The 27,935-nt window shown below is 42.6% G+C and overlaps 1 protein-coding gene across 1 annotated transcript in view; it reads right to left on the reverse strand.

The window, feature by feature from the left end:
* The window catches only part of sbf2 (SET binding factor 2), a 715,543-nt gene that overhangs the window by 87,321 nt on the left and 600,287 nt on the right, over window positions 1-27,935 (reverse strand). The window contains exons 22-27 of the mRNA XM_070898748.1: window positions 27,115-27,188; window positions 21,427-21,622; window positions 20,203-20,330; window positions 19,885-20,060; window positions 17,682-17,830; window positions 2,366-2,564 (exon numbers count right to left, since the gene is read on the reverse strand). Of these exons, the coding sequence (XP_070754849.1) occupies window positions 2,366-2,564; window positions 17,682-17,830; window positions 19,885-20,060; window positions 20,203-20,330; window positions 21,427-21,622; window positions 27,115-27,188 (922 nt within the window). The remainder of the gene's footprint in view (window positions 1-2,365; window positions 2,565-17,681; window positions 17,831-19,884; window positions 20,061-20,202; window positions 20,331-21,426; window positions 21,623-27,114; window positions 27,189-27,935) is intronic.

The raw sequence follows: 27,935 nt of genomic DNA on the forward strand, positions 1-27,935 counted from the left end.
GATGAGGGATGATCTTATAGAAACATTTAAAATAATGAAAGGGATAGACAAGATAGAGGCAGAGAGGTTGTTTCCACTGTGATTCCACGGGGAGACTAGAACTAGGGGGCACAGCCTCAAAATACGGGGGAGCTAATTTAAAACCGAGTTGAGAAGGAATTTCTTCTCCCAGAGGGTTGTGAATCTGTGGAATTCTCTGCCCAAGGAAGCAGTTGAGGCTAGCTCATTGAATGTATTCAAATCACAGATAGATAGATTTTTAACCAATAAGGGAATTAAGGGTTATAGGGAGCGGGTGGGTAAGTGGAGCGGAGTCCAAAGCCAGAGCAGCCATGATCTTGTTGAATGGCGGAGCAGGCTCAAGGGGCTAGATGGCCTACTCCTGTTCCTAATTCTTATGTTCTCAACCTTTCCTCATGAGTCAACTCCCTCATCTCCAGAATCAACCTAGTGAACCTTCTCTGAACTGCCTCCAAAGCAAGTATACCCTTTCGTAAATATGGAAACCAAAACTGTACATAGTATTCCAGGTGGGGCCTCACCAATAACCTGTATAACTGTAGCAAGACTTCCTTGCATTTATACTCCATCCCCTTTGCAATAAAGGCCAAGATTCCATTGGCCTTCCCGATCACTTGCTGTACCTGCATACTAACCTTTTATGTTTCATACACAAGTACCCCCGGGTCCCACTGTACTGCAACACTTTGCAATTTTTTTCCATTCAAATAATAACTTGCTCTTTGATTTTTTTTCTGCCAAAGTGCATGACCTCACACTTTCCAACATTATACTCCATCTGCCAAATTTTTGCCCACTCACTTAGCCTGTCTATGTCCTTTTGCAGATTTTTTGTGTCCTCCTCATGCATTGCTTTTCCTCCCATCTTTGTATCGTCAGCAAACTTGGCTACGTTACACTCGGCCCCGTCTTCCACGTCATTAATATAGATTGCAAATAGTTGAGGCCCAAGCACTGATCCCTGCGGCACCCCATTAGTTGCTGATTGCCAACCTGAGAATGAACCATTTATCCCGACTCTCTGTTTTCTGTTAGTTAGCCAATCCTGTATCCATGCTAATATATTACCTCCAACCCTGTGAACTTTTATCTTGTGCAGTAACCTTTTATGTGGCACCTTGTCAAATGCCTTCTGGAAGTCCAAATACACCACATCCATTGGTTCCCTTTAATCCACCCTGTGCAACAGCCTGCCTGCAGAAGTGCAGCCTCCTACTGCACTGCTCTTCAGTTAGGTCCACAAAGGTTATGCTTGGCCTGTATACCGTGTATTAGAAATGGCCGATGAGCAGCCCCTCACACTAGCTTGCTGAGGCTGTTGCTGCTGTTCCTCCTCCTCCAACTGTTCCTCAATCCAGAATAGAGAAGCAACAATAGTCCCGATAAATGAAGGTAAAGCTTATTGAGTGTGATAACAGCAGAAAATTGTTGGGAAAAGTGATCTGTAAGGTGAAAAATCTATCAAACCAGAAAGTAAAAAGTTCATCTGATTCAAGAGCTGCAGCTGAGAGCACCTTTGTGTACACCTTCAAAAAGTTCCCTGAAGATAATGAAATTCATTGGTAATCCACACAGGTGCAGAGCAATATTGGGCAGGCAATTGAGGAAGCAAAGGAAAGATGAAAAATAAATATTAAAGATTCAACATTATTCCCGGTAAATGGTCCAATAAACTCATTGTGCCACATCCCTGATACATTATTGTTCTCTAAGTCTTTGCCATCCAAGTTGACTTGTTGAGAACGTGCTATTTCTTACTGGGATAAAATACCAATCAAAAATACTATTCAGTAAACATAGAAAACCACTGTGCTACTGTATTGGTATCCAGTGTGGTAACTACAGGGATGGTCTGCTCAAGTCGATGAGATGAGATTGCAAATAAATGTTTTGCAGCAAGATGGCATCGTAGAGCACATTTTAAAGACAAGATGTGTAAAGCACCATACATTTTTAGATCATAATATTCTTAAAATGATCTAAAATGTATTGAAGTTATAGTAATGATTTTGATACAGAATTAGCAATATAGTCTTCAAATGATTCATTAAGCAGTAGTTGTTAAATGATCTGACCTCGGATTACAAAACAGCTTTGATAAGTTGACTTGTGTGCATGTCTCACTGTCCCTTTGAATACCACTTGAAGCAGTCTCAGTTTTGCATGAAACTAATTTGAAAGCTTTGCTGTTGCCAGCTACTTCATTAGGTTGAACATTGTGATCCATTTAAATTGATGTATTCCACTGATAGTGAGAAGACTGCACTGTCAGTTTACCAGAATGCCCTTGTGACATGATCCAGCTATTGACTTGTAGCTGCAAAGAAAAAATAAATATACTAACCTTCTGCATAGTAAATACATCCTATTGGCAGCAGTTATCCTGAAGTGCTCAGTCTTCGAACGAGATGAGCTTGCACTGATAGTTCCCAGTCCCAGGCGCTGGTAGTCCCGAAAACATGCTCGCTCGACTAACTGTTCCATAGTCGACTTTTCTGAAGCTTTCAAAGTGCTACTTGTGGGAAGTTCACCATCATCCGAAGCTATGATATGCAATAATACAAAGAGTATTTATAACCACCCAACTAATCAAAAAAGCAAAATACTGCAGCTGCTGGAAATCTGAAATAAAAACAGAAAATGCTTGAAATACTCAGCAGGTCAGGCAGCATCTGTGAGAGAGAAACAAAGTTAATGTTTCAGGTCGATGACGTTACATCAGAACTGGAAAAAGATAGAGTTGTAACAGGTTTTAAGCAAGTACAGAGGCAGGGAAAGAAGGCGGTGGGGGGGGGGGGGGGGCGGAAGGAAAGAACAAAAGGGAAAGTCTGTGATAGGGTGGAAGGCAGGAATGATTCAATGGCGAAAGGGATGATGGTGCGGTAATGGGGCAAGTAAAGAAATAAAAGATGGGTATGGACGACACGTAAATGGGAATAGCACAATAGCTTCTGTCTGAAAAAAATCAGGGTCGTGGTTCTAATCTGAAATTGTTGAACTCAATGTTGATTCTGAAAGGCTGTAAAGTGCCTATTTGAAAGATGAGGTGCTGTTCCTCGAGCTTACGCTGAGCTTCAGTGGAACAGTGTAGGAAGCTGAGGGCAGAGAAGTCAGAGTGGAAACAGGCCAAAGAATTAAAATGACAGTCGCCCAGAAGCACGGGGTCACCCTGTGGACTGAACGGAGGTGTGCCGCAAAGCCATCACCCAATCTGCGCTTGGTCTCCTCAATGTAAAGGGGACCACATCAATAATGGCGAATACAGTCTACTAAATTCCTATTTCACCTGGAAGGAGTGTTTGGGGCTCTGGACGGTAGGAAGGGAGGAGATAAAAGGGCAGGTGTTGCATCTCTTGCGCTTGCACAGGAAGATGCCATGGAAAGAGGAGGGAGTGTTGGGGGTGACTGAGGAGTGGACCAGGTTGTCGTGGAGGGAGCGGTCCCATGGAATGCTGAAAGGGAAGGGGAAGATGTGTTTAAGATGGTGGCATCTAGTTGGAGGTGGTGGAAATGGCGGAGCATGATCCATTGAATGTGAAGGTTGGTGGGGTGGTAGATGAGGACAAAGAGAATCCTATCGTGGTTCTGGGAGGCGGGGAGGGGGGGGGGGGGGGGGGGGAAAGGATGAGAGCAGAAGTGCCGGAAATGGAATGGACATGCTCGAGGGCCCTGTCAACCACGGTGGAGGGGTATCCTCGGTTGAGGAAAAAGGAAGACACATCGGAAACACTGGTACGGAAGGTGGCCTCGTAAGGACAGATGCGACTGAAACAGAAAAACTGGGAGTATGGAATAGAATCCTTACAGAAAGCAGGGTGGGAGGAAGTGTAGTCAAGGTAGCTGATCACTTTGTCTTTCGCCCAGATAACTGACTTGCCACTATTTCCATCAAAGAAACTGTGTATAGCTTGACAGCATTTATCCTTGTGTTTCTCTTGGCTTTACTATTTTGTTACATTGGTGTGTAGGTGTACAATATCTTTCTCATTGCAAATTTGGAGTTATTAGAATGCAATTAATAACAGTCAGTTTTGGAACTCAGACGTGTACATTCAAATTTAAAATTCTTAACTTTATTTGTCAGTGCATGGGTTTCCTTTGCTCTTAGGTGAACAGATAACGCACCAGGCATGACAGTAAAAATTACATTGAAATGTTAGCTGTAAATTGATGGTTTAACGTGCTGTAGTATAAACACATGGATAATTGTACATGCATACTGTGATTACTGTTAGTAGTCAGCCCCTACTGACATCATCTAGAGAGGGAGTATGGTGGAAGAGAGACATCTAAATGTAACAGACCTTTAAGGTACATAGTCAAGATGTTATAGTTTTCAGTGTTAGCTGTTTAAGAATATGTAATATGTGCTGTAAGTTACTTCTCTCCAAGTTTCATAATACAATAGTAACAATTTTTCAAGGCAGTCATGCTTAAAATACAATGAGATTTTTTCAGTGGCTAACTTAGGGCCAGAAATTACACTGTGGGGTATTAGTACAAACACTTAGGGCTGGATTTTTGTTTTTTGGGCGAAAATGTAAGCGATACGTGAAAATTATCATTTTTGCGCCGAACTTTCGGCCTTTGGGTCACTGCAAAGGGAGGCGTTGCACAATTACTTGTGGCGCAAAACGCGATCCTCGCCAACTTTAGTGCGGGGTCGGGAGTGCTGTGAGAAAGGTCTGGGGGGGGGGGGGGGGGTAGAATTCAAAAAAACTTTACCAAGACCCTTACCTAAATAAATCGCTGCAAAAAAAAAATAAAGGGCTCAATTTTCCCCAATTATCTGCGCCATTTTTTTTTGATGTGCACTGTTATTTTGGAATAAATTAAAATCAGCAAATTTCCCCAAAGTTTCTGCAATAGTGTAATTCACTGAGGTAGGATTTTTTTAGGCTACGATTTTTTTTTAAAAACCTGCCACCTGCGCCAATTCTGGCCATTTAAGCAAGTTTGGCCAGCTCCGATTTACTCCAATTTTTCTTAGGATGGCGTCTGGAAAAACCTTCTGGGCAGTTAACAAAATCGGCGCAGGTAAGAGAATCAGCACAGAAGGTACAGTTCCACGGCCTGGACAGCAGCAGCAGAGAGGGAGAAAGAGAGGAAAGATAGGGGGAGAGAAGAGAGGAGAGGGGAGAGGCAGGAGGGGAGGAGGGAGGGTGGGGAAGCCTTTCGGCCAGGGTTAGGAGCGGCATCTGGAGGCCTTCTGGCCAGGGTTAGCAGCGGCGCCCGGCACCGGCAGGGGAGGGATGCCTTTCATCCTGGTCGCAAACTCCTCGGAAATCCAGCCCCATGTACATATATCTGAAATTCCTCTTTCCACTATTTTAGCTGAAGCGTTAATCCGTTTATTTTAACAGCAAGGACAATATCAGATGAACCTGGGGCTAAGTTAATAGCTCTTTCAGAGAACCAGCATAGGTACGAAGGGCTGAATGTCTTCCATCTGTGCAAAAAAAAATCTATGATTATATTCCAAGAATGAAGAAGAGGATCTCACAATTTTCCTGTCCCAGGCTATTTGTTTGGTTCAGGCACACTGAGCACTGGCCTAGACCCTGACTGAGCTTTATGCCAGGAAGCAAGGCAGGAAACGAGAGTGCAGAAAGGGGGAAAAAGAAAGACTTCGAATGAGAGCCATGCAGAGACAGAGACACAATTTTTTTTGTCTATGAGTCCCACCACGGGAGATCTGATGGTTATAATTACAGACATGTAACCATACATCTTTTATAAACTATTAAAATGATCGAAAACATATTAATCTTGTTAATATTAATGATTTTGATAGAAAAATACTACGGTAGCCCTCAAAGGATTCATCATGTTGCAGTTACAGTAAAGCACAACCTGAGAAACTCGCAGCTGTGCTACTGGCCGTTGTCTTTGAGGCTTGCTGGCTGCTACTGATCATCTGAGGGTAGAAATTATCCCCAAAATATAATCTTAATGGCTGACCTTTAGGCTGCCCCACAACTCCACAAGCTCACCAAGCCATTGGGTGTGTGAGGGGGGGGGGGTTCTGAGTGCAAATCCTAATACCAGATTTCTTCAGGTGCACCTCCACTGAGGTGCCAAACAGTTTGTCGGATCGCTTTCTCATGTGTCACTTGCATGGCAACACTGGGCCTGCATTTACCCCAGGTGCACTGGGGAAGCTCCAGGCAGTCCCAGGCTAATGTAGTGGGGGTAGCAACCTTAAATAAATCAGCATTCTCCAGAAATTAGCATAAAAGTGTGATGACATAAGTCATCTCATTATTTGTCGCAATGATCATCATCATCATCATAGGCAGTCCCTCGGAATCGTGGAAGACTTGCTTCCACTCCTAAGGTGAGTCCTTTGGTGGCTTCACAGTCCAATACGAGAGCCACAGACCCTGTCAAAGAGGGGGGGACAGATATTCGTCGGGGGAAGGGGGAGTGGGACAGATATTCGTCGGGGGAAGGGGGCCTGCCGCCTGACCTCTTCACGCTCGCGCCGTTGAGACTCGAAGAGCTCAACGCCTTCCTGGATGCACTTTCTCCATCTAGGGCAGTCTTCGGTCAGTGGTGATGTCGCACTTTACCAGGGAGGCTTTGAGGATGGCCTTGTAACTTTTCCGCTGCCCCCCTTTGGCTCGTTTGCGGTGAAGGAGCTCTGCATAGAGCAATTGCTTAGGGAGTCGGGTATCTGGCATGCGAACTATGTGGCCTGCCCAGCGAAGTTGATCCGAGTGTGGTCAGTGCTTCAATGCTGGAGATGTTAGCCTGGGCGAGGACACTGATGTTGGCGCGCCTGTCCTCTCAGGGGATTTTGCAGGATCTTGCAGAGACATCGTTGGTGATATATCTCCAGTGACTTAAGGTGTCTTCTGTACATTGTCCATGCCTCTGATCCATTCAGGAGGCGGGTATTACTACAGCCCTGTAGACCATGAGCTTGGTGGTAGATTTGAGGGCCTGTTCTTCGAACATTGTTTTCCTCAGGCGGCCGAAGGTTGCACTGGCGCACTGGAGGCGATGTTGAATCTCCGCATCAATGTCTGCCTTTGTTGTTAAGAGGCTCCCAAGGTATCGGAAATGGTCCACGTTTTAGAGGGCTGCGCCATGAATCTTGATGACTGGGGGGTAGTGCTGTGGGACGAGGACAGGCTGGTGCAGGACCTTTGTCTTACGGATGTTAAGCATAAGGCCTATGCTTTCATATGCCTCGGTGAATGCATCGACTATATCCTGGAGTTCAGCCTCAGAATGTGCGCAGTACTGCAGCTCAACGACAGAGGTTGGGATGATCTTGGACCTGGGCTGGAGGCGGCATAGGTTAAACAGCTTCCCACTGGTTCTGTAGTTTAGTTCCATTCCAGCGGGGAGCTTGTTGACTGTGAGGTGGAGCATGGCAGCGAGGAAGATTGAGAAGAGGGTTGGAACAATGACGCCGCCCTGTTTGACCCCGGTCCGGATGTTGATTGGGTCTGTAATGGATCTGCTGGTAAGGTTCACGGCCTGCCATCATGGAGCAGGCAGAGGATGTCCGTCCGTTGTGCCCCGTAGGGAACAAAATCCGCACTGTGATTCCGGGAGGAGCTCCTCGGCCACAGGCCACGGTTGAGGAGAACTCTAGCGACAACCCTTCCCAGTAGCTGATAGTAGTTGCCGCAGTCGGACTTGTCCCCCTTTTTAAAGATGATCACGATCACTGCATCTCTGAGATCTCCCGGCATGCTCTCCTCCCTCCAAATGAGAGAGATGAGGTCATGCATCCGCGCCAACAGCCATACTTTAGCGCCTCAGATGGAATTCCATCCGTACCCGTAGCTTTGTTATTCTTGAGCTGTTTTATGGCTTTGCCTACCTCGTGCAGCGTTGGGGTTTCACTGAGGTGGTGGCGGGTTGCATGCTGCGAGATGGAGTGGAGAACACTCGAGTCAAAGGCAGAGTCTCGACTGAGGAGATCTTCAAAGTGTTCCTTCCAGTGGGCCTAGACAGCCTCGGTGTCCTTGATGAGTGTTTCCCCGTTCTTGGCCAGGAGTGAGGTGGGGCATTAGGAGTTTGGACTGTAGGTGGCCTTGACTGCAATGAAGAATCCTCGTATATCGTGGCTGTCGGCAAGTTGTTGTATCTCCTGTGCTTTCTCCATCCACCACCTGTTCTTTAGGTCCCGGGTTTTTGTTGGACCTCAGCCTTGAGCCGTCTGTAACATTGCTTTGCAGCTCCCGAGTTGGGTTGTTGCTTGAGGCTCAGAAATGCTCTGTGCTTACAATCTATTAGATCTTGGATCTCCTGATCATTTTCATCAAGTCAGTCCTAGTGTTTTCTGGTTGAGTAACCAAGTGTCTCTTCACAGGCACTGATTATGGAGGCCCGGAGAGCAGATCAAGTGCTGTGGGCATTCAGTATCTCAGGGTCATCAAGGCACGCCAGATTAGCTGTGAGGCGCTGGCTATATAGGGCTCTCTTCGCTGGGTCTTTAAGTACCCCGGCATTAACTTTTTTGTGCAATGCTTCTGTTGTCCCCTCTGCTTTGGGGCTATGTTAATAGCGATGATGGATCGGATTAGGTGCTGGTCCGTCCAGCAGTCGTCAGCTCCTGTCATGGCGCGGGTGATGCGCACATCCTTGTGATCCCTGGCTCGGATGATGATGTAGTCGAGCAGGTGCCAGTGTTTGGAGCGAGGGTGTTGCCACGATGCCTTGTATTTGTCCCTCTGGCAGAACAGGGTGCTGGTGATGAGGAATTCATGTTCTAACATTGTCAGGAGTAGGGTACCGGAGTTGGCTTTCCCTACCCCCTCTCTGCCAATCACGCCTCTCCAGAGGGCTGTGTCTTTGCCGACCATGGCATTAAAGTCACCTAGGAGGATCAATTTGTCACCCGTGGGGACGTGGGACAGGTATGTCTCGAAGTTGGAATAAAAACCCTCTTTAGCCTCATCCGTTGCATCGAGTGTTGGGGCGTACGCACTGATGACTGTGGCGCATTGGTTCCAGGATAGGGTAAGGCGAAGAATCATGAGGTATTCGTTAACTCCGCAGGGGGAGTCTTTGAGGCGCTCGACCAGTTCATTTTTGACGGCGAAGCCAACGCCATGAAGACGGCGTTCTTCCTCTGGTTTTCCTTTCCAGAAAAAGGTGTAACTACCACCATGTTCCTTGAGCTGGCCTTCCCCTGCCCGCCGGGTCTCGCTTAGGGCGGTGAAGTCGAATTCAAAACATCTAAGTTCCCGGGCAACTATGGCGGTGCGGCGTTCCGGCCGGTTGCTGTTGGAGTTGTCCATGAGGGTCCTGATGTTCTAGGTCCCGAACTTCATGTTAACGAAGTGGAAGATGCCTGTGCGTGAGTTCTTTTAACGTGGGGTGGCTGCTGCACACTGGCAACCACACGGGCTTAGCTGAGCAAGGTCTTGGTCCAGTATCAAGGGGGTCCAAGATGTCTGGAGACCAGGCACTGCTGTAAAAGTCTAATTGCTTATGGCAGGGCGTTAGCCGCAAGCTCGGCGCTCAGTAGCGCCCTTGATGGTAGATGGTTCGAGGCTTGGTTGGGGGGCAGGCATTAGGAAGGTCAGCTGTCTGCTGGGGTTCCGAGGGATGTTTTGGAGAGTTTCTTCCAAGGTTAAAAATTTCCCCAAAAGTTTCCAAGTTGTTTTAAATGTTTAAGAGTTTAAAAGTATTTCCAAATTATTTAAGAAGAAAAAAGTTACACAGGTTGATTGAAGGTTTAATAAATAGATTAAGAGTTGATTTAAAAAGTCTAAAATGTAAATCAAGTTGTTTCAAAGTTAGTGTTCACCGCTAGCGACCAAGGGCAGGTACAGCCCATCGTTGGACCCGGAGTGCGAGGCTGGGCCAGGCCCTCTGGCCGAAGGGACCTGGAGTGCAAGGCTGGGCCGGCTGGCTGAAGGGGCCCGGAGTGCGTTGTTGGGCCGGGCCGGCTGACCGAAGGGACCCGGAGTGCCCAATTATACAAAAGAACTGACAAACAATGCAAGCTAATGAGCAAACTCTAAGATAGGAAGTGAGCCAATGAAGAAAGTGTGAAATAGCTGCACAAGAATTTCCTGGACCCAAAAGTGGAAAGAGTGAATGCAGGGACAGTGATCAGTCCTGATGTGTACCTTCCCTCAATAAATGTAATAAGATCAAGAAACTTATTCCATTTACCAAAGATGTACATAGTATTTGAAGAAATTGGGATGGCTACAAGCCATTTTTGCTCACTTCCATATTTCTTTTAACTGTACCTGGCCCAACATGAAGTTAACCTAATCACTGGTCCAGGATTATTTTGATGGAATTAAGCTTCGCAAAAAAGAGTAAACTGTTCCATTTTGGGAGGTGAGGAAAACAATTTCTGCATTGAAGCTGAATTTTATTGCATCAGGAAGTTGTTTTTGGCATGCAGAACAATGAAGATTTCCAAAGCACAGAACCCAACGCTGTGAAATAATATCTTGCAATATTTGTGGTTCGATATTTAACCTAGTATATTTGTTCTGTGGCATTGTTCAAAATGCTCTTTTCAACTCTTTGAAGCGGAATATATATTCCAAATGCTAGTATTTAGATAGATTAAAAATGGGCCTGTTATCACAAACTTTCTCAGAGACTCATGCAGTTCTGGAACTTGGCTACAATGGGCCGGATTTTGCGTCCATCGGTGAACGAACAGCCGTTCACTACACTTAGAGACTTTCTGTGGGATGTGATACTGGAACTTGCTGTGATAAGAAAGCCTTTTTGATGCAGCACCCTCCACAGGGGATCTGGGACCTATCTGAACAGGCCAAGAAACTGTGCAGCTCCTTAACCAATCAAATTGAAGAATTGATACTGAGCTGAACAGTGTCCGAGCCAGGAAGTTTAAGTTAGAATATTTAATTCAATGCCAAATCATGAACAGAAAGCAAAATAAAGAGAGGGAAAGAAAGATGGGATTAAGAGAGTGAGATAAACAACTTGGAAGAAGAGACTGAGTGTAACATAGCCAAGTTTGCTGACGATATAAAGATGGGAGGAATAGCAAAGTGTGAGGAGGACACAAAAAATCTGCAAAAGGACATAGACAGGCTAAGTGAGTGGGCAAAAATTTGGCAGATGGAGTATAATGTTGGAAAGTGTGAGGTCATGCACTTTGGCAGACAAAAATCACAGAGCAAGTTATTATTTAAATGGAGAAAGATTGCAAAGTGCCGCAGTAGAGCGGGACCTGGGGGTACTTGTGCATGAAACACGAAAGGATAGTATGCAGTTACAGCAAGTGATCAGGAAGGCCAATAGTACCTTGGCCTTTATTGCAAAGGGGATGGAGTATAAAAAAACAGGGAATTCTTGCTACAGCTATAAAAGATATTGGTGAGGCCACACCTGGAATACTGTGTGCAGTTTTGATTTCCATATTTACGAACATATATACTTGCTTTGAAGGCAGTTCAGAGAAGGTTCACAAGGTTGATTCCGGGGATGAGGGGGTTGACTTATGAGGAAAGGTTGAGTGGGTTGGCCCTCTACTCATTGGAATTCAGAAGAATGAGAGGTGATCTTATCGAAACGTATAAGAGATTATGAGGAGGCTTGCCAAAGTGGATGCAGAGAGGATGTTTCCACTGATGGGGGAGATAGAGCTAGAGGGCATGATCTTAGAATAAGGGGCCGCCCATTTAAAACAGAGATGAGAAGAAAGTTCTTCTCTCAGAGAGTTGTTAATCTGTGGAATTTGCTGCCTCAGAGAGCTGTGGAAGCTGGGACATTGAATAAATTTAAGACAGAAATAGACAGTTTCTTAAACGATAAGGGATAAGGGGTTATGGGGAGCGGATGGGGAAGTGGAGCTGAATCTGTGATCACATCAGCCATGATCTTATTAAATGGCACAGCAGGCTCGAGGGGCCATATGGCCTACTCCTGTTCCTATTTCTTATGTTCTTATGTTATGTTCTTATAAAAGAGACCGAAAGTAAAAGTTAAAACATTATTTTAATTTTTTCAAATCTCCAGCAATAATTAAAATCTGAAGGAATGAGACTCCACACATAAAAGTTAATTTTCAGTGCGAGAGGTTGTTTGGCAGTAAAGTTATACACTGGAATGGAAAAGACCTAACTTCACGCAAGTACAGCTACTTCACGCTGTTCCATGTCTTTCCTTGCCAAGTCTCTCAGCTAGATATCAATATAGCACAGCTTCTGGAAGAGCAGGACAACTTGGGCAGTAACTTAATTATTTCTGCGTTTAACTGCGCACGTGTGGTCTCTGGAAGATGCTGTCCTATTTGCACTTTAATAACGGTAAGCGCTGATAGCCTTATCGTTACTTTTACCGCAAAATCCAGGCCATTATCTCCCTTATCTCATGTCACAACAAGCAACATTGCCTGGCTCTAAAAAAACAAAAATGAGGTCCTTGTTGCTGTTACAAGGCTTTGAATTGCTCTATTTGAACTTTTTGATGGGAAAACAATGGCCCAAAATTTCGTGTGGCAGGGCAACAAATGGCACCCGCTGTTAGTTAGACTTGCCTTTGCCCGTTTAATGTCAAAGACATTTTATGGTGCAAATTGGTGGAAGGAGGAGATGGAAACGGCCCCTCGACAGGCCATCTTTGATCTGAGTGGCCACGATAAGCAACTGTGTATCTCCTCAACCAATCAGAGTGAAGCATTGTGAAATTAACAGCGCAAGGACTGAGGAGGTGGTTTGAGTTTGAATGATGAATTCAATGTCAAATCAGGAACAGAAAGAGAGAGAGGCAAAGACAGATTGGATTAAGGGAAAGAAAAGGGACAGAAAGAAAAAGATAAAAAAACGTAATTAAATTTTTTTTTTTTAAAAAGGAACTTCATGCCGCTCAATGCATTTGAATGAGGTGCCAGACAACGAGATGCCATTTTCACGAAGCTAACGGCAGAGTGGCGCATCTCCGGCAACAACTTTTCGATTTCCATGTTTAATCACACATCTATCCTTGCCTGAAGTTGCTGTGGAATATGCGCATAAATAATGGAAAATGTAATTAGTATCACTGTTACTCGACAGGAAATTTTGAGCCATTAATTTTTATGTTGCATCATTTTAATAAAAATACTGCCTCTGATAATTGACAACATAGCTACCCCTCACTACTGAGATGAAATTGCAGAACGACCCCTCCTTGCTGAAAGCTTCTATGTCTTCGTTAACTTAGCTACCTCATATCCCGTTCCTGTTCCTACTCCCTCTATTCCTCTCCATCCACCTCCATTGCCTCTCTCCCTTCCTCTCCCTCCCACTCCCTCCCCCCCCCCCCCCGGGTCCAATTATCCACTGTCCCATCCTATCACCTCGCTTGACTTAAATACTGCACTTGGTTTTGACACCCTGTGTACCTCATGGTGGATCACCGAGTTACCAGAAAGAATACACTAAGGATTTGCCTATTATTCAAGTGGGTTGATGGAACTGATGGGTAATTATGAGAGATGGGAGATTTAAAATTATGTCTGCTTGTACTTGATTCCACCACCAGAGGAAATAGTTTCTTTGGGCCCAAGTTTCGGGCGGCGCCTAGAACGGCGCAGCCCCGACCTGGACGCCCGTTTTTCGTGCCACAAAGTGCACCAAAAAGAATTTACAAATTCTCCGGCTCCCTGCAGGTCCTCTGGAGCCGGGCGTGGCGCAGCACGAGCTGTAGGGGGCAGAGCTAGGTCCCTGCACTGAAAACAGTGCCGGGACCTCTGCACATGCGCGCTACAGTGGGCGCGCATGTGCAGTAGCTCCAGGCGCCCAAAACTGTGTGGGAGGGGCCCAAAGCACGCAGCCCCTAGCCCTGGCCGAATGGCCTCACGGCCTCACTGAGGCTGCGTGCATAAGGCCGCCTCCCATGCCCAGCTCCTGCTTCCTCCTGACCCGACTCGACTCCCGCTCCCCCACCCCTCCACCCGACCTGACCTCCCTCCTTCCCTCCCCCGACCCGAATCGACCTCCCTCCCACCACCCCCCCCGACCTGACCCGCGCTCTCGACCCCCCCTCCCCCCCCAACCCGGACCGGACCCAACCCAACCTGACCTCCCTCCCCCAGCCCCCAACCGACCCGACCTCCCTCTGCCACCACCACCCCCCCCGAACCGAACCGCGCTCCCTCCCTCCCCAAACCAACCCGGCCTCCCTCCTCCCCCCCCCCCCCCCCGACTCGTGCTCCCGACCGCCGCCCCCCCGGGACCGGACCGGACCCGACCCGATCTCCCTCCGCCCCCCGGACCCGACCCCAGACCCGACACCACCTACCTGTAAATCTGGTGCTGGGGACGGGCCCGGCCCGTTCAGCCTCCCTCCCCCTTCCCCCCCCCCCCCTTCTCCTCCTTCCCCCCCTTCTCCTCCCCCCCTTCTTCTCCTCCTCCCCCCCTTCCCCTTCCCCCCCCCGTCTCCCTCCCTCCCCTCCCCCTGCCCCCCCCCCCTCTCTCGCTGTCAGAAACACAGACAGAGAGTGAGAGACACACACAGACAGAGAGATAGAGACACTGACAGAGACACACTGGGGGGGGGGGGGGGGGCATCCCAGCATGCTGTTGGAGGGCTCCTGGTGCTGCAGTCGGTAAGTAGAAAATGTTTTATTTATTGATTTAAAAAAAATAATTATTTCTTATTAATTTTTTTTGATTGATTTATTGGTTGATTTATTGATGTTTTTATCATTTATTATTGATGATGGCTCTTTATTTGTAAAACTGAAGTGTTTAATGTTTGTAAACTTCCCTTTAAACCCCCCCCACCCCCCGCCATTCCATATGCCTGATTTTCTAAAGTGTAGACAAGATTTTTTCGAGCGTACAAAAATCTTCACTTACTCCATTCTAAGTTAGTTTGGAGTAAGTTTTCACTGCCGAAACTTTGAAAACAGGCATAAGTGGCCGGACACGCCCCCTTTTGAAAAAAAAATTCTGTTCCAAAGTGAAACTGTTCTAACTGACTAGAACTGGAGCAAACTATATGCCGAGAATTTGAATTTCTAAGATACTCCATTCTACACCAGTTGCTCCAAAAAATCAGGAGCAACTGAGGCCGAAACTTGGGCCCATTGTAACTAACCTATTAAATCCAACATTTTAAACAGCTCAATTTTCTATACTCGAGGAAATACAAGCCAAGTTTATGCAACCTGTCCTCAAAATTTACCCTCTAAGCTCCAGTAATATTCTGGTGAAGCTGTACCAGCTCCCCACAACTGAACGCAGTGTTCCAGATGGGAAAAAAGACTAAAGTTCTATACAACTGAAACGTAACTTCCTCCTTTTTGTAATCCAGCCACCTTGAGATAAAGGCCATAACTCCATTAGCCTTTCTATTTGCTTTTTGTACCTGTCTATTGGCTTTCAACGGTTTGTGTACTTGGGGCTAGAATTTCGCCGACTTTGGGACCTGGTGTTCACCACGATTTGACCCTCCGTGGTGAAAACCCGGTCGGCGGGATTTTTGGGCACCTTTTTGCGGCGGCGCTTCCACGTACCGCCAGGGAGAGGTGTGCCGACGTGAAACGCCGCAGATTACGTTACCGTCGTAATTTTGGCACTCTTTGCCATGCCCACAATTCCGACAGGGTCAAACCTGCGGTGTAGCCCTGCCAGCAGCGGTAAGTATGAAGAGCTGCAATAAAGGTAAGCTAAAGTTTTTATTTTTAAATTATTTATCCGCGATTTAGTAAGCAAGGGTTTTGTGAATGTTTTTTTGCAATTTATTTTTGATTTCCCCCTCCCAAGGTCTCTCTCGCAGCACTACCGGCCTCGGATTAAAGTTGCCGAAACTCGCCGCGAAGCCTCGTGGCAACACTGAGTTTACTGCAGAAGTAAAGGCCAACATTTAGGCCTAAAAACGGTAGCGCAACAAAAATGGTAATTTTGCCGTTAAACTACTGTTTCATCGACAATCGAAATTCTAGCTCGTATGACTACAAATCTCTTTGTTCCTCTGCAGTTCCTAGTTTTTCATCATTTAGAATATACTCCAATTTATCTTTCTTGGGTCCAAAGTGGATGGCCTCACATTTCCACACTTTGAACTCCATTTGCCATACTTTGTCCACTCACTAAATCTGTTCATGTCCTTTTGCAACGTCCTGCTCCCATCTAAACTCAGTGTCACTTGCTAACCCACTAACCATTCACATTACCAAAACTTGTGTTCAATTTATGAGAGGCAGGGCACTGGAAGGGCTATTCCTGACATCAAGTAGTTCACCCCTTACAAGAAGCAGGCCATGGAATTTATGGGGAGGTGCTCTGCTTGTGTTGTGGGCGATGGCAAGGTTGCAGGACACAGTGCTGGCTCCAAGTTAGTGTATATACATCTATACAGTCATCGTAGCATTGCTATGAAGCAGAACATAGCTCCAAGCTTCCAACCTCCTCCTTGGTCTTATTATTCCCAAGGAGTTATGCTCATCTATTCTTCTATCCCTTCTTTCTTGCAGATCCAGCACAGCAACGAGGGGAAGGGGGAATGGAGGAGCAAGATAAGAACATAGGAAATAGGAGCAGGAGTAGGCCATACAGCCCCTCGAGCCTGCTCCACCATTTAATAAGATCATGGCTGATCCGATCATGGACTCTGGTCCACTTCCCTGCCCACTCTCCATAACCCCTTATTCCCTTATCGTTTAAGAAACTGTCCATTTCTGTCTTAAATGTATTCAATATCCCAGCTTCCACAGCTCTGAGGCAGCAAATTCCACACATTTACAACCCACAGAGAAGAATTTTCTCCTCATCTCAGTTTTAAATGGGCGGCCCCTTATTCTAAGATCGTGCCCTCTTCCCCATCAGTGGAAACATCCTCTCGGCATCCACCTGGTCAAGCCCCCTCATAATCTTATACGTTTCGATAAAATCACCTCTCATTCTTCTGAATTCCAATGAGTAGAGGCCCAACCTACTCAACCTTTCCTCATAAGTCAACCCTCTCATCTCTGGAATCAACCTAGTGAACCTTCTCTGAACTGCCTCCAAAGCAAGTATATCCTTTCGTAAATATGGAAACCAAAACTGCATGCAGTATTCCAGATGTGGCCTCACCAATACCCTGTACAACTGTAGCAAGACTTCCCTGCTTTTATACTCCATCCCCTTTGCAATAAAGGCCAAGATTCCTTTGGCCTTCCTGATCACTTGCTGTACCTGCATACTAATCTTTTGTGTTTCATGCACAAGTACCCCCAGGTCCCGCTGTACTGCAGCACTTTGCAATTTTTCTCCATTTAAATAATAACTTGATTTTTTTCTGCCAAAGTGCATGACCTCACACTTTCCAACATTATACTCCATCTGCCAAATTTTTGCCACTCATTTAGCCTGTCTATGTCCTTTTGCAGATTTTGTGTGTCCTCCTCACACATTGCTATTTCTCCCATCAAGATGATAAGGGCTCAGCCTTGGCTCAGTGGTAGCATCTCGCCTCAGTTAGAAAGTTGAGAGTTCAAGACCTCCTCCAGAATGTTGAGCAAATAAGCCAGTTTTGCAATGGAATGACATGGGCTGCATTGAAGGATCCATTCGTATAATGTGCTATTAGGCTTGTTCACACCCCAGTATTTTGCAGCGACCAATACAGCAACAGACCAACCACAATTGGTCCTGCACTTGTGAGCAAAACTTAAAAATTATCCATTAAATAACCACCTTGAATTCCATACAGATCTGAATATCTAAGCTTACCTGAAACATCATCCTCCTCATTCCAGCCCGATCGATTGCCTCTTTCATCTATTGGCAAAACAATTGGTTTCTTTTTCACTGTATACTGACGGCCAATGGTCATTTTTCCAGCCTTCTTCGCACTTTTTACAATATTCTTGGAAAGGGTGCTAGAAATCATTTTGGAGAACTTTAGTAAATATATTTTAAAGTACTCAGTTTTTCCCAGTTCTAGGACAAATATAATTTTAACCTTGAAAAATCTCCAACCAGACCTCAAAAACTTCAAAGTATTCAGTAGGAAATACTTCATTTCAGCCTAATTTTAAGTGCAATGTTATCTAATTTTGGACATTGTTACAATAAAAACTACAGCAGCACTTTCTACATCGATGCAGATAAGGCAACTGACTATAAAACCAAAGCAGAACTTTGATCTTAGTACTAAATGCCTCAAACAGCTCTAGTTATTTTATATGCACAAGGCATGCAAGAGTTTGTTGCTCTTTCTGATTTTATCTCCAGCGGTGCCACTTTTGCACCAGAAGGGCAACAGTCTGAGCTATAGCCTTTTCTAGGGTAAGTATCAATACCACTCTGTGGTAGAGACAGATTGATGCAAGCTGGCATAAGTTAGTTTACCCATTTATTTTCCTGCCTCAGTCATTACTTGGCAATCTATTTGATGCACATAATTCACATAACTGAGGTAAGGATGGTTGTAAAATACAAAATAAATGCAAGATTTTTTAGTCAGCTTCAGAAGCTTTCACTGGTCTAAATAGGAGCAGATGCTAAGAAAGAATTGTAGGCTGCATTGGAAAATAATTCTCAAAAGGTTAAGAACATTTATCATAACTAATCTAATTTAAGCAATGAATTTAATCGAATCTTTCCAGGTTTCAACACACCAGCACTTATTTTATTATTCTTACTAAGTCCTTGGGATTACAAAACTCTCAATAAAAGAACCTTGTTTATTATTGTCAAGGTTATTCATTGTGTGATCATTTCAAATATGTGGTTTCAATTTATTTTTTGCTAACATACATTTGCTGAAAACACTAACAATCTCTCTGGTTACCATCTATCTTTTTCTGATTTCCCCCTTTTTTAGTCACCAAGCAACTCCTGCAACTTCCAGATTGCTGCAAAGTTGCTCTTGTGCTGACCACTGGAAGGCTAATGCAAGTGGAACAGTGACAAGCCTGGTTTATTTCCCCTCCTCCGCTGGGCAAGCACTGGTCTCCACCTGACACTCCACAGTAGTAGAGCCAAGATTTTGAACCCAGTACAGTTAGGGATCTGACCTGCATCCAGAGGTTTTAACGATGAGGAAAGATTGGATAGACTGGGATTGTTTTCTTTGGAACAGAGGAGGCTGAGGGGAGACCTAATTGAGATGTATAAACGGACGAGGGGCCTAGATAGAGTCGATAGGAAGGACCTATTTCCATTAGCAGAGAGATCAATAACCAAGGGGCATAGATTTAAAGTAATTGGTAGAAGGATTAGAGGGGAGCTGAGGATGTTGGGGGTCTGGAACTCAATGCCTGAAAGAGTGGTAGAGGCAGAAACCTTAATTGTATTTAAAAAGTACTTGGATATGCACGTAAAGTGCTGAAATCTATGTACTACTACGGAACAAGAGCTGGAAAGTGGGATTAGGCTGGATAGCTCTTTTTTGGCCAGCACAGACACGTTGGGCCGAATGGCCCACTTCTGTGCCATAAATTTCTATGATTCTATGGAACAGCTTGACCATGCTTTGGCATGCTGTAATTGCACTAGTTTTGTAGCTTTATTAAAATTCCCTCAATCACTGACAACCTTATATTAAAATGCACTTTGTATAAGACATACATTTTAAAGAAATTGCGGTCTGGCAATACTTAAATGCAGTATTTGACTGCTATACTGAATATCAATGGTAACAACAATTATATAGATTTTCAGCTTACAATGAAAATAGTTTTCTAATTTTTCCCATTCTGATTTGTTTTAAATTAGTACAGCTTCCAAATATAATGCAAAGTGTAGAACAACAGCTCCCATTACTAAGTGCAGAAGAACAAATCAACTGTTTCTTTACTACTATTTATATTCTAGCCAATCCTAACCATAACCACAAAAAGTATGGACTAGCATTAAAGCCGTGTTTTCAACAGCAACATCGGGCCTTAATTATTACTTGATGGCCAGTACCATCTACTCTCACACTTACCGAAAAGAAGTGTTTTTTTCCTTCTGCTTTGGCAAAATTATCTGTGGTGCATTCTGACCTGCAGCAAAGGCAAAAGTGCTGAAGACTGTCTGTGGATACCGAAACTTCACTATATGCTTCTTGAAGATCTCCACCATCTCAGAGTTCACTTCTTCATCAAATGCTACTTTAATTAGCTGTAACAGAAAATAGGAAAAATGTTTTGCTGCCCTGGTCGTAGACCATTCATATGGATTAGATAGAAAAATAAAAACTGTGCACTACTTTGCAAAAATTTAACGTCAATTAGTCTGGAACAAATCTATGGACGAAGGATACCTGAAAGGTTGCTGATCGAATCTGTAGTCCCTCTTGGATATTTTGTTGGAGCTGGTTTTGTATGCTGATCTTTTTTTCCTTTGTCATTGATGCAATGGGAAAACTCCGAACTACTGTTTGTTCACCCACTGTACAAAATACATAAACAAAATAACTTGTAATGAACACACTGGAAACTCTGAATGCAAATATTTTCACCTTCGTATATATTCAGTACTCCCTCCATAACATTAAAAAATAAACAACAAAACTGATAAATGCAAGTTATATTCTTTCCTAATTCATTACATGAATTTGAAATGACTTTATTCCAGAGATTGCAAACATGCTGTAGCATTCTGGCACAGTAATCATTCTACATTCAGGTAAAATTTACTGTGCATAAACATAATGACGTGACAGTATTTTTGAAAGGCTGTCTGCTAATAAAGCCGCAGTTTTAAATTCAGAGAATAGGCAATCCCAAACATTAATGGTCTATGCTTTCAAAATCTATGATAGATGACACAGTGCCATATATAAACTTCAATGTGGGATGTTGAGTGATTATTGAAGTGTCAGGAGGCAGCCTGTTTGCATTCTTTGAAACAGAATTACTTCTTCACTCCATGTCAGGGGACTTGATTCTCAGGACGTAATTTATTTATATTTATCTACAGTTCTTTGAAACATTTTCTGGCTGTGGAGATAAAAGGTGTTATAGCCAAGGAAACTAGTCTGTCAAATCAATGGTTACAGATACCAGTATGGTAAGTGTGGATGGTTCTGAGCTTAAACCAGATGCGTTGTATGAAAGCTTTCAGTTAGTTATTTTGCAATGTAGCAGTAATGTTGAAAAGATGACTGTCTACACTGATTTTTAACTGTAAAATTAAATATTTCTGTACCACACAAATGTGAGGTATGAATAGAATAACCAATTTGTAAGTGGTGGGACACCAGAAAACAATTCAACATGTGGCACGGGTAACATTTAATCCACAACCCCAAAGGATGAATGAGGTGTATCTTCCAAACATTGTCCTGTTTTTCAATTGTTAATCTACAATTACAAAATCATCCCAGTCACAAAAAATTTGGTGAAAATCTGCCAAGTGTTTATTTTTAATATAAACTTACTGGCTAAAAGCTGCACTGTATCATAAATTCCTCATTTCCTAATTAAGTGCATATGCTTAATTCTTAATGTTATAAATGCAAATTATTTATAAAAAAAAATCCTACCCAAGTGATCGTGTGGTGTGCCCTTGAAAATAATTCTGTATGTGGTTAGAAATAAGGCCCCCTCTGCAGGCAGAATGTGGGGTCCACCCAGTGTTCCTCCTGATGCTTCCTCTCGACCATCTGGGTCCAGAACAACACGCAATCCCTCACCAACAAACTCTTCACCAGGTAGTAAAGCTGGCCGCAGAATCTTGGGCTATAAATGTACGGGAAAGTAAACTGTAACGAGTATATAAAACAACATACTTCAAGAGACCATATCCCTTTTGTTGATTTACATAAGGATGCAAACAAATATTTGATTAGTTAGTAACGTATTTTGGTTTGTTTAATACATTTGGTTACAATTAAGAGTTTTCTGTAGCTCGAGAACTTAATTTATACGTCAAGCATCAATTTGATGGACATTAATACAAAACTTTCACCAGGAAAATTATACGATAAAATGAACCAACAATAGAGATATGTTGCTCTTAACAAATATAGGAAATGTTCACCCTTTTAAGCAGGAAGTTTGATACAAATTGTAGTGGTACCTACTCAGCAGTCCTTGGCTGTAGGTCTTCAGCGCCAGGTTGATTCGCCAATTCTGCCAGTGTACCGTACACAGGTGGTGAGAATCCCAGAGTCTTCTGCACAACCTGGTCAGGTTACCCGGCTGTAACTGCTTTATGGTCCGAGAAGTAGCTGGTAAGCAATTCCAGGTATTTCAGGCTTCTTTTTAAGGCCAATGTTCAGTCCAGTGACCAACTGGTGACCTGAACCTTTAAGTTTTCACAGCAATTTTTTAAATTTAGTTCTCTTCTTCACAATTACATATGGCATTACATCTGTTGAGCCAAGCCAACCATTTCACCACTATTTCACTTTTTTAATTAATTTAAATTTTAAAATGTTGTTTTTAACAAAAATAAAACCCAATTTTTGCTTTTCAATGGGACTCTACTTTCCTTCACCTTTTGTTTCCATTTTAATGCTCGTTTTTTCACCTCCAGCACAACATTCTACCCCACCGTTTACTTTCATTTGTAATCCCAAATTTATTTGCTCCATACAAGTTTCCTTTCCGTTACTGATGGATAGTCTTGCATCTCTGCACTTTTTCTGCTTCACCAGGTCTTCTGCAAAACCATATACAAGTTTGCATTTCCAGCCTTTCCCCACATGCAGAAATGCAGAGTTTCTCAACACTTTACTGTTTCACATCTGTGATCTGGTTTACAGGTCAGTGTAGGACCTTTATTCCTTTTTTATTTAAACATGATTAAAAAAATATATAGATGTCTGTTTTGGGGAGTGGGGTTGTGAGGGTGTGTAACTGTACCATTTCCTTTCCATTCGGAGAGTTAATGGCTTGGAGATTTTTCCTCATTTGCAAGTGGTTGTGTACTTCCTCTGGACTACCCATGACATTATTTCTCTAAATGTGAAGGTGATATCTTCAACAGTTGCACAACAAGGCTGAGGAGTGACTACATCAACAGATTCATAAAAATACCTAATTAGTCTTTAACTACCTAGATATTTATGATTCAAATCAATTTTGGATTTGACCAATTAGGACCAATTTTGGATTAGCATTTATTAGTCCTGTGATCCAATTTCGTTCATCTGTGAAATCTCATTATAGTTTAAGCCTATTTTTTTTTGTTAGGTTCAATTCTTCCATTATATTGCAGGACTGGATAGAATTTGCAACATTCAATCTTGCAGGCCTGTTATACATGATATATTAATTTTAATAAGTATATATAATTAGTACTTTGGTACTCAGTTGAAACAGATATATCCCAGTTAAGATTCCCCTCCCCACCAATATATGAATGATCATACTCTTCAATCTACCATATATAGATAAGTAAGCTTTGGTGATTTTCTAAGTCCCGCTCGAGATCTTTGTTGCAACAGTTTTTAAACGAGCTGTTATCCGTGATCTAAACAGTAGTATGCAAGGTTCTTAAGTGGATGAAGATTTCTCCGGCTAATCTTTTGTAGCTGACAGTTGCCAGTGCCTTCTGAAGTATAAATTCCACCACATTAAGGATACTAGTTTGCAACATTAATAGATGTATATTTCCGGACGGATTCCATAATGTTCACGCGTGCTATTTCTGATGCTTTCACCACTTTATTAAAGTTGCACCAAACTCAAAAGAAGGTGTTTTTTTTTTAGATCTGCATTGTTAACTGAAGCAACTAGTATAATGTTCCATGAAGTCTTTTAAAACATAGGCCAATTGAAAGTCTTTACGATCCATTCAATGGTTTTTCTGTTAACTTTACTACAAGTGGTTTTGAATGAAGACTCAGTAACTCTCATCCATCAGGTCCAACAAATCTTAATTATAAATAAAGATATGTGGGAGCTCCATTCCAATAGTTCAGAAGCATTTGTATCACTATTTATTAAGATTTCTTGCATAATAACTATTTTGGTATCTTTGTGTAACTGGGGCAATCATTTCTTGAACTGCCATATTTTCTGCAACACAACTATTATTTTCTCAAAATTTTGCTGATCAGAGTTTGCTTAGTTCTATTTACAATAGGTTTGCAAATCACATCATCCATTACACGTTGACATTTCTGCACAGAACTGGGTTCTGGGAAAATTCCATCAGTTGGTGCAGCTGCCTTCAAACTGACCATATAGTCTAACACGTTTTCCAACTGTTTCTGCTCTGTCACTGAATTGTTGGTAAATTAGTAAGTTTCTAGCAGCCCATGAATTGGAATATGACAAATAATGTCTAGTGACTCATCTGAAATTGCATCTGGATCCACAGTGAACTCCCACTACTGTTTTGGAGGAACACAATCAGTCTCCTAAAAGTGAGAAAAAGTTTCCACTTAATGACATGACATTTAGAATGTGGACCATTATTTGGACTACAGTAAGTTGAAATACGACGTCAACTTCGCTTGCTTGTATGATGTTTACAGGGAAGATATTGTTTGTTACATGAATATTCCATGGATTAGCTGCTGCTCTGGCTCGTGACCACATGCTGATTGGCTAACTGGGAACCTGGAGCATATCTGTGAATGCAGAAGATTACCTGAGTGTTACTGAATAGCCCCAAGTAGGATGTTGAAAAGCTCCGCCTTTACTGCTGTATTTTTAGCTTCTCTTGATGGTCTTGTATAGCGCAATATTCTGACTAGTCTTTCTGAACCGATTTGCTTCTCTGCAGTCATATCCTTGCAGTTTCATTTTCTCAGCCATTTCCCATCAGTCTTTGACATCCATTATTTGAGTATCTCCCATCACTCAGAGATAGTGGTCTTTATTTGTTTAGCCATATCCTGTTGAGTACAGGTTGACCTCCCTACAAAGTCGCTTCAAATTGTTCCAACTTCTTTCCACACACCTACTCACCAAATATTTTCAGCTCTCACTGGATCTAACAACTACAATTTCACTTTCCACAATTCTAGTTCATGCTTTAGTGTCTGACCTCACAGTCGGCAATTTTTCATAAATTCTATGTCGGCTCTCTTTCAGGCTTCTTTAGAGCTTTTATTTACAACTGGCTTTAACAGTTTAATCACACTCCAGATGAATTTCAATCCTTGAAAGTTTGTCTCTTGTAGGGTTGATAATAGAAGGGGAATAAAATAAATTACTCATCGACTATAGTTGTTATATCTTCCAGTAAATGAAACTGAATAATTTGAGTTTCTGCATCATTTTCCAAACTTGACATTTTTTGGAACAGAAATTTTCTACGTCAAGGAGCAGCTTCTTGAAATACATATTTGTGATGGTTCATAATCTGTTTCCTCAGTTATGGCTATTCTGCACACCTTTCCTTTTTGCGTGGCAAATCCCAACTCAGCTATCTAAAAGCAGCAGGTTGCATTGGCAACTGATGATACCCCATTGCAAGGAACCATATCCTCCCTCCTTTAAAAAAATGTCTTTAAAATGGCAGTCTATCTTCCCTCTTTAACAAAAAACAGAGAACTGTTAAGTGGAATAATGGTTCCAAGGTACCAGACCACTTGCTTACTTGTTTGTCCCCGTTCTCTCTCTCTACCTGCATTGGTGCAATTCAACTTTCGAGGGGAAACCTGAATATGAATGATAGTTGGGTCTAGAATTTGAACTCACGATGGCTAGTAGGGAGTCTAACCCTCCAGAATGTTTTACTGCTCTGATTGCCTTATGTACTTACATTATAAAAACACAACAAAATCAGGACTTCCTCTTGTATTTAGCTTGCAGATCTGAGCTGAGCTTTTCTTTTTTGTCTTTCTTCATGTTCATTTTTAACTTTTAATTTCAATTGCCTCTTTCTTTGCATTACAGTGTCTTCTATTTTTCTGCCACTCACTAACCAAAGTTTTTCCGCACAAGCTCAGGCCACAGCTTAGCTTTTTAGTCTTCCCTAGGTTTGGCACATAATATTCCACAACACAACAGTGTCATCTGTGCTAGGGGGTACTGTCACCATTATTCCATTTTTAAAAGTTCTCCAATTTTTATTTAAAAGGAAAGGTATGCTGCCATTTTAAATGCATTTATTTTAACAAAGTGTGCTAATCAGTGGTAATACAAGCCCATGAATACAGTGGAGCCGTATTAAACTAAAAAGCTATCTTAAAGACATATTGAAAAAACGTCTGGAATACCTTTTTTTGTTTGCAGAAGAGATAGATGAGCCCTATTTTGATGCGACTTATGCTATTGTGTCATATATCTAAACAAAATCAAAAATGGTTTTGCAAGGATCTGATCTCATCGGGTTTTCTCAGGCATTTCCATAAGACATTAGAAGTTCATTCAGCTAATATTATAATGTGAATTACTTTTAAAATGTGGTAAAGATATCCAGTGTCAGTGTTTGAGACATTGCATCTAGAGAGCAAATCTTTAACATGCCCATAAAACTGGAACTTCAACCAATACTTGGTTGCTTTTCTAATATAATGTTTACCAATTATTGGTGTATGACGACATAAAACATACAGTATGCTCAGCCAGTGATTTGTTTAAGGTTGAAAAAATGTAACATTAAGCATGATTTGTGTCATAGAATTACTTTAAGATATTTGAAACTGCAATGAATAAAATAGTTTTAGATTTAAACAGTTTACATGGTAAGTAAGGTTTGATCATAAAATAATGGATTTAATATGGCCTGCAGCAACATTTCAAAAATTCCACTGATCTGATACCCTGATATTTGGACCTTGGCTAGCAGAAGATATTCTTTTGCAGTCCAACAGACCAGTTGTTGTGTTATCAGATTTTTACCACTAGGTGGTGCTGTAGCGATTAATTACAAGTGCAGATTACTCTCGGGGCCCTATTTACTTGCACCAATCTGAAAGAAAAGAAGAAAGCAAAGAATAAGGAAGTTCAAGAAGCACAAGGACAAAATAAAACTACTGTAATTATGAAAAAACAAAAACAAAGGAGCAAGTGAAATGAGAACAAAATTAATATATAAAAATAGGAGGGAAAGGCAGCACAGGAAAACAAAAGTAAATGATCCAGATAGCCAAAGAAAGGAAATATTTTCTGATTACTATCTGTGTCAGATGTTAAGATCAACTAACTACAGAATAAACTACCCTGGATCCAGAGATTTTTTTGGCAAGCTTCTTTTTTTGTCTAAGTTCCTTCTTAATTCGCAGTATAGGGATAACCACATGCTATCTGAAAGGGACATTTGTATTTACCTTCTGTATTGGTGGAAGTCTCCTGCTTTCCCGATGAACAGCTTCTAGTGTCTCAATATGCATCGCCACAATTCCTTCAATAAATAATAAAACCCTTGGTCAGTTAAAGCATTTACACAACTGAAACTATTAATTGTAATTATGACTTTTGAAAATTAATTATATTATAATAAAACATATTCTAAACCATAGCTCAGGCACAGCTCATTTTATCAGGGCTAACGGATGCTTTGAAAACTAGATTGTTGCTTTTACAACAAAAAAAACTATGAAAATTGTGGCGGTTAGTATAGTGGAATTGTGCGGAACAGGTTTGAAGTATCACTATAATCTGACATTAAAACCCAATTGTTGCAAATGTGTCTAGTCTGCTGGGGAAAACTTACTGCCTGCTGCAATCCTGACCTAGTGTAGTCGAGTTCCCAAATAGTAGCAATGGGATGAATGATAGGAGAACAGAAAAAAAACATTTTTTGTCCCTGCTTTCCCCATTCCAGGCCTCTTATTGTTGCCCCTAGCTGCCACATTTCCTCTTCTGGAATAGTCTGAGGAATAGACCTTTCAACTTTTTCTAAGTGCCGCAGCATGATTATCTGACAAGGTCCTACATTCCTGCTGGTTTCAAGTGATCCTGACAGTTTTTGCTTCCCGACTGACATTTAGAGGATGTATCACAGGCATCCACATAATAGGATTTATATTTCCACAAGTTGGAGAAGCAAATCAGAAACAGCAGAAAGAAAACAAGTGAAACCACATGAAAAACAGCAAGGACATGAGAGTGAACTATTTGTTCTTTATAAAAAAACATAATCTATGAT

This window comes from Pristiophorus japonicus, chromosome 14 (assembly GCF_044704955.1).
Source record: "Pristiophorus japonicus isolate sPriJap1 chromosome 14, sPriJap1.hap1, whole genome shotgun sequence".
Taxonomy (NCBI): domain Eukaryota; kingdom Metazoa; phylum Chordata; class Chondrichthyes; family Pristiophoridae; genus Pristiophorus; species Pristiophorus japonicus.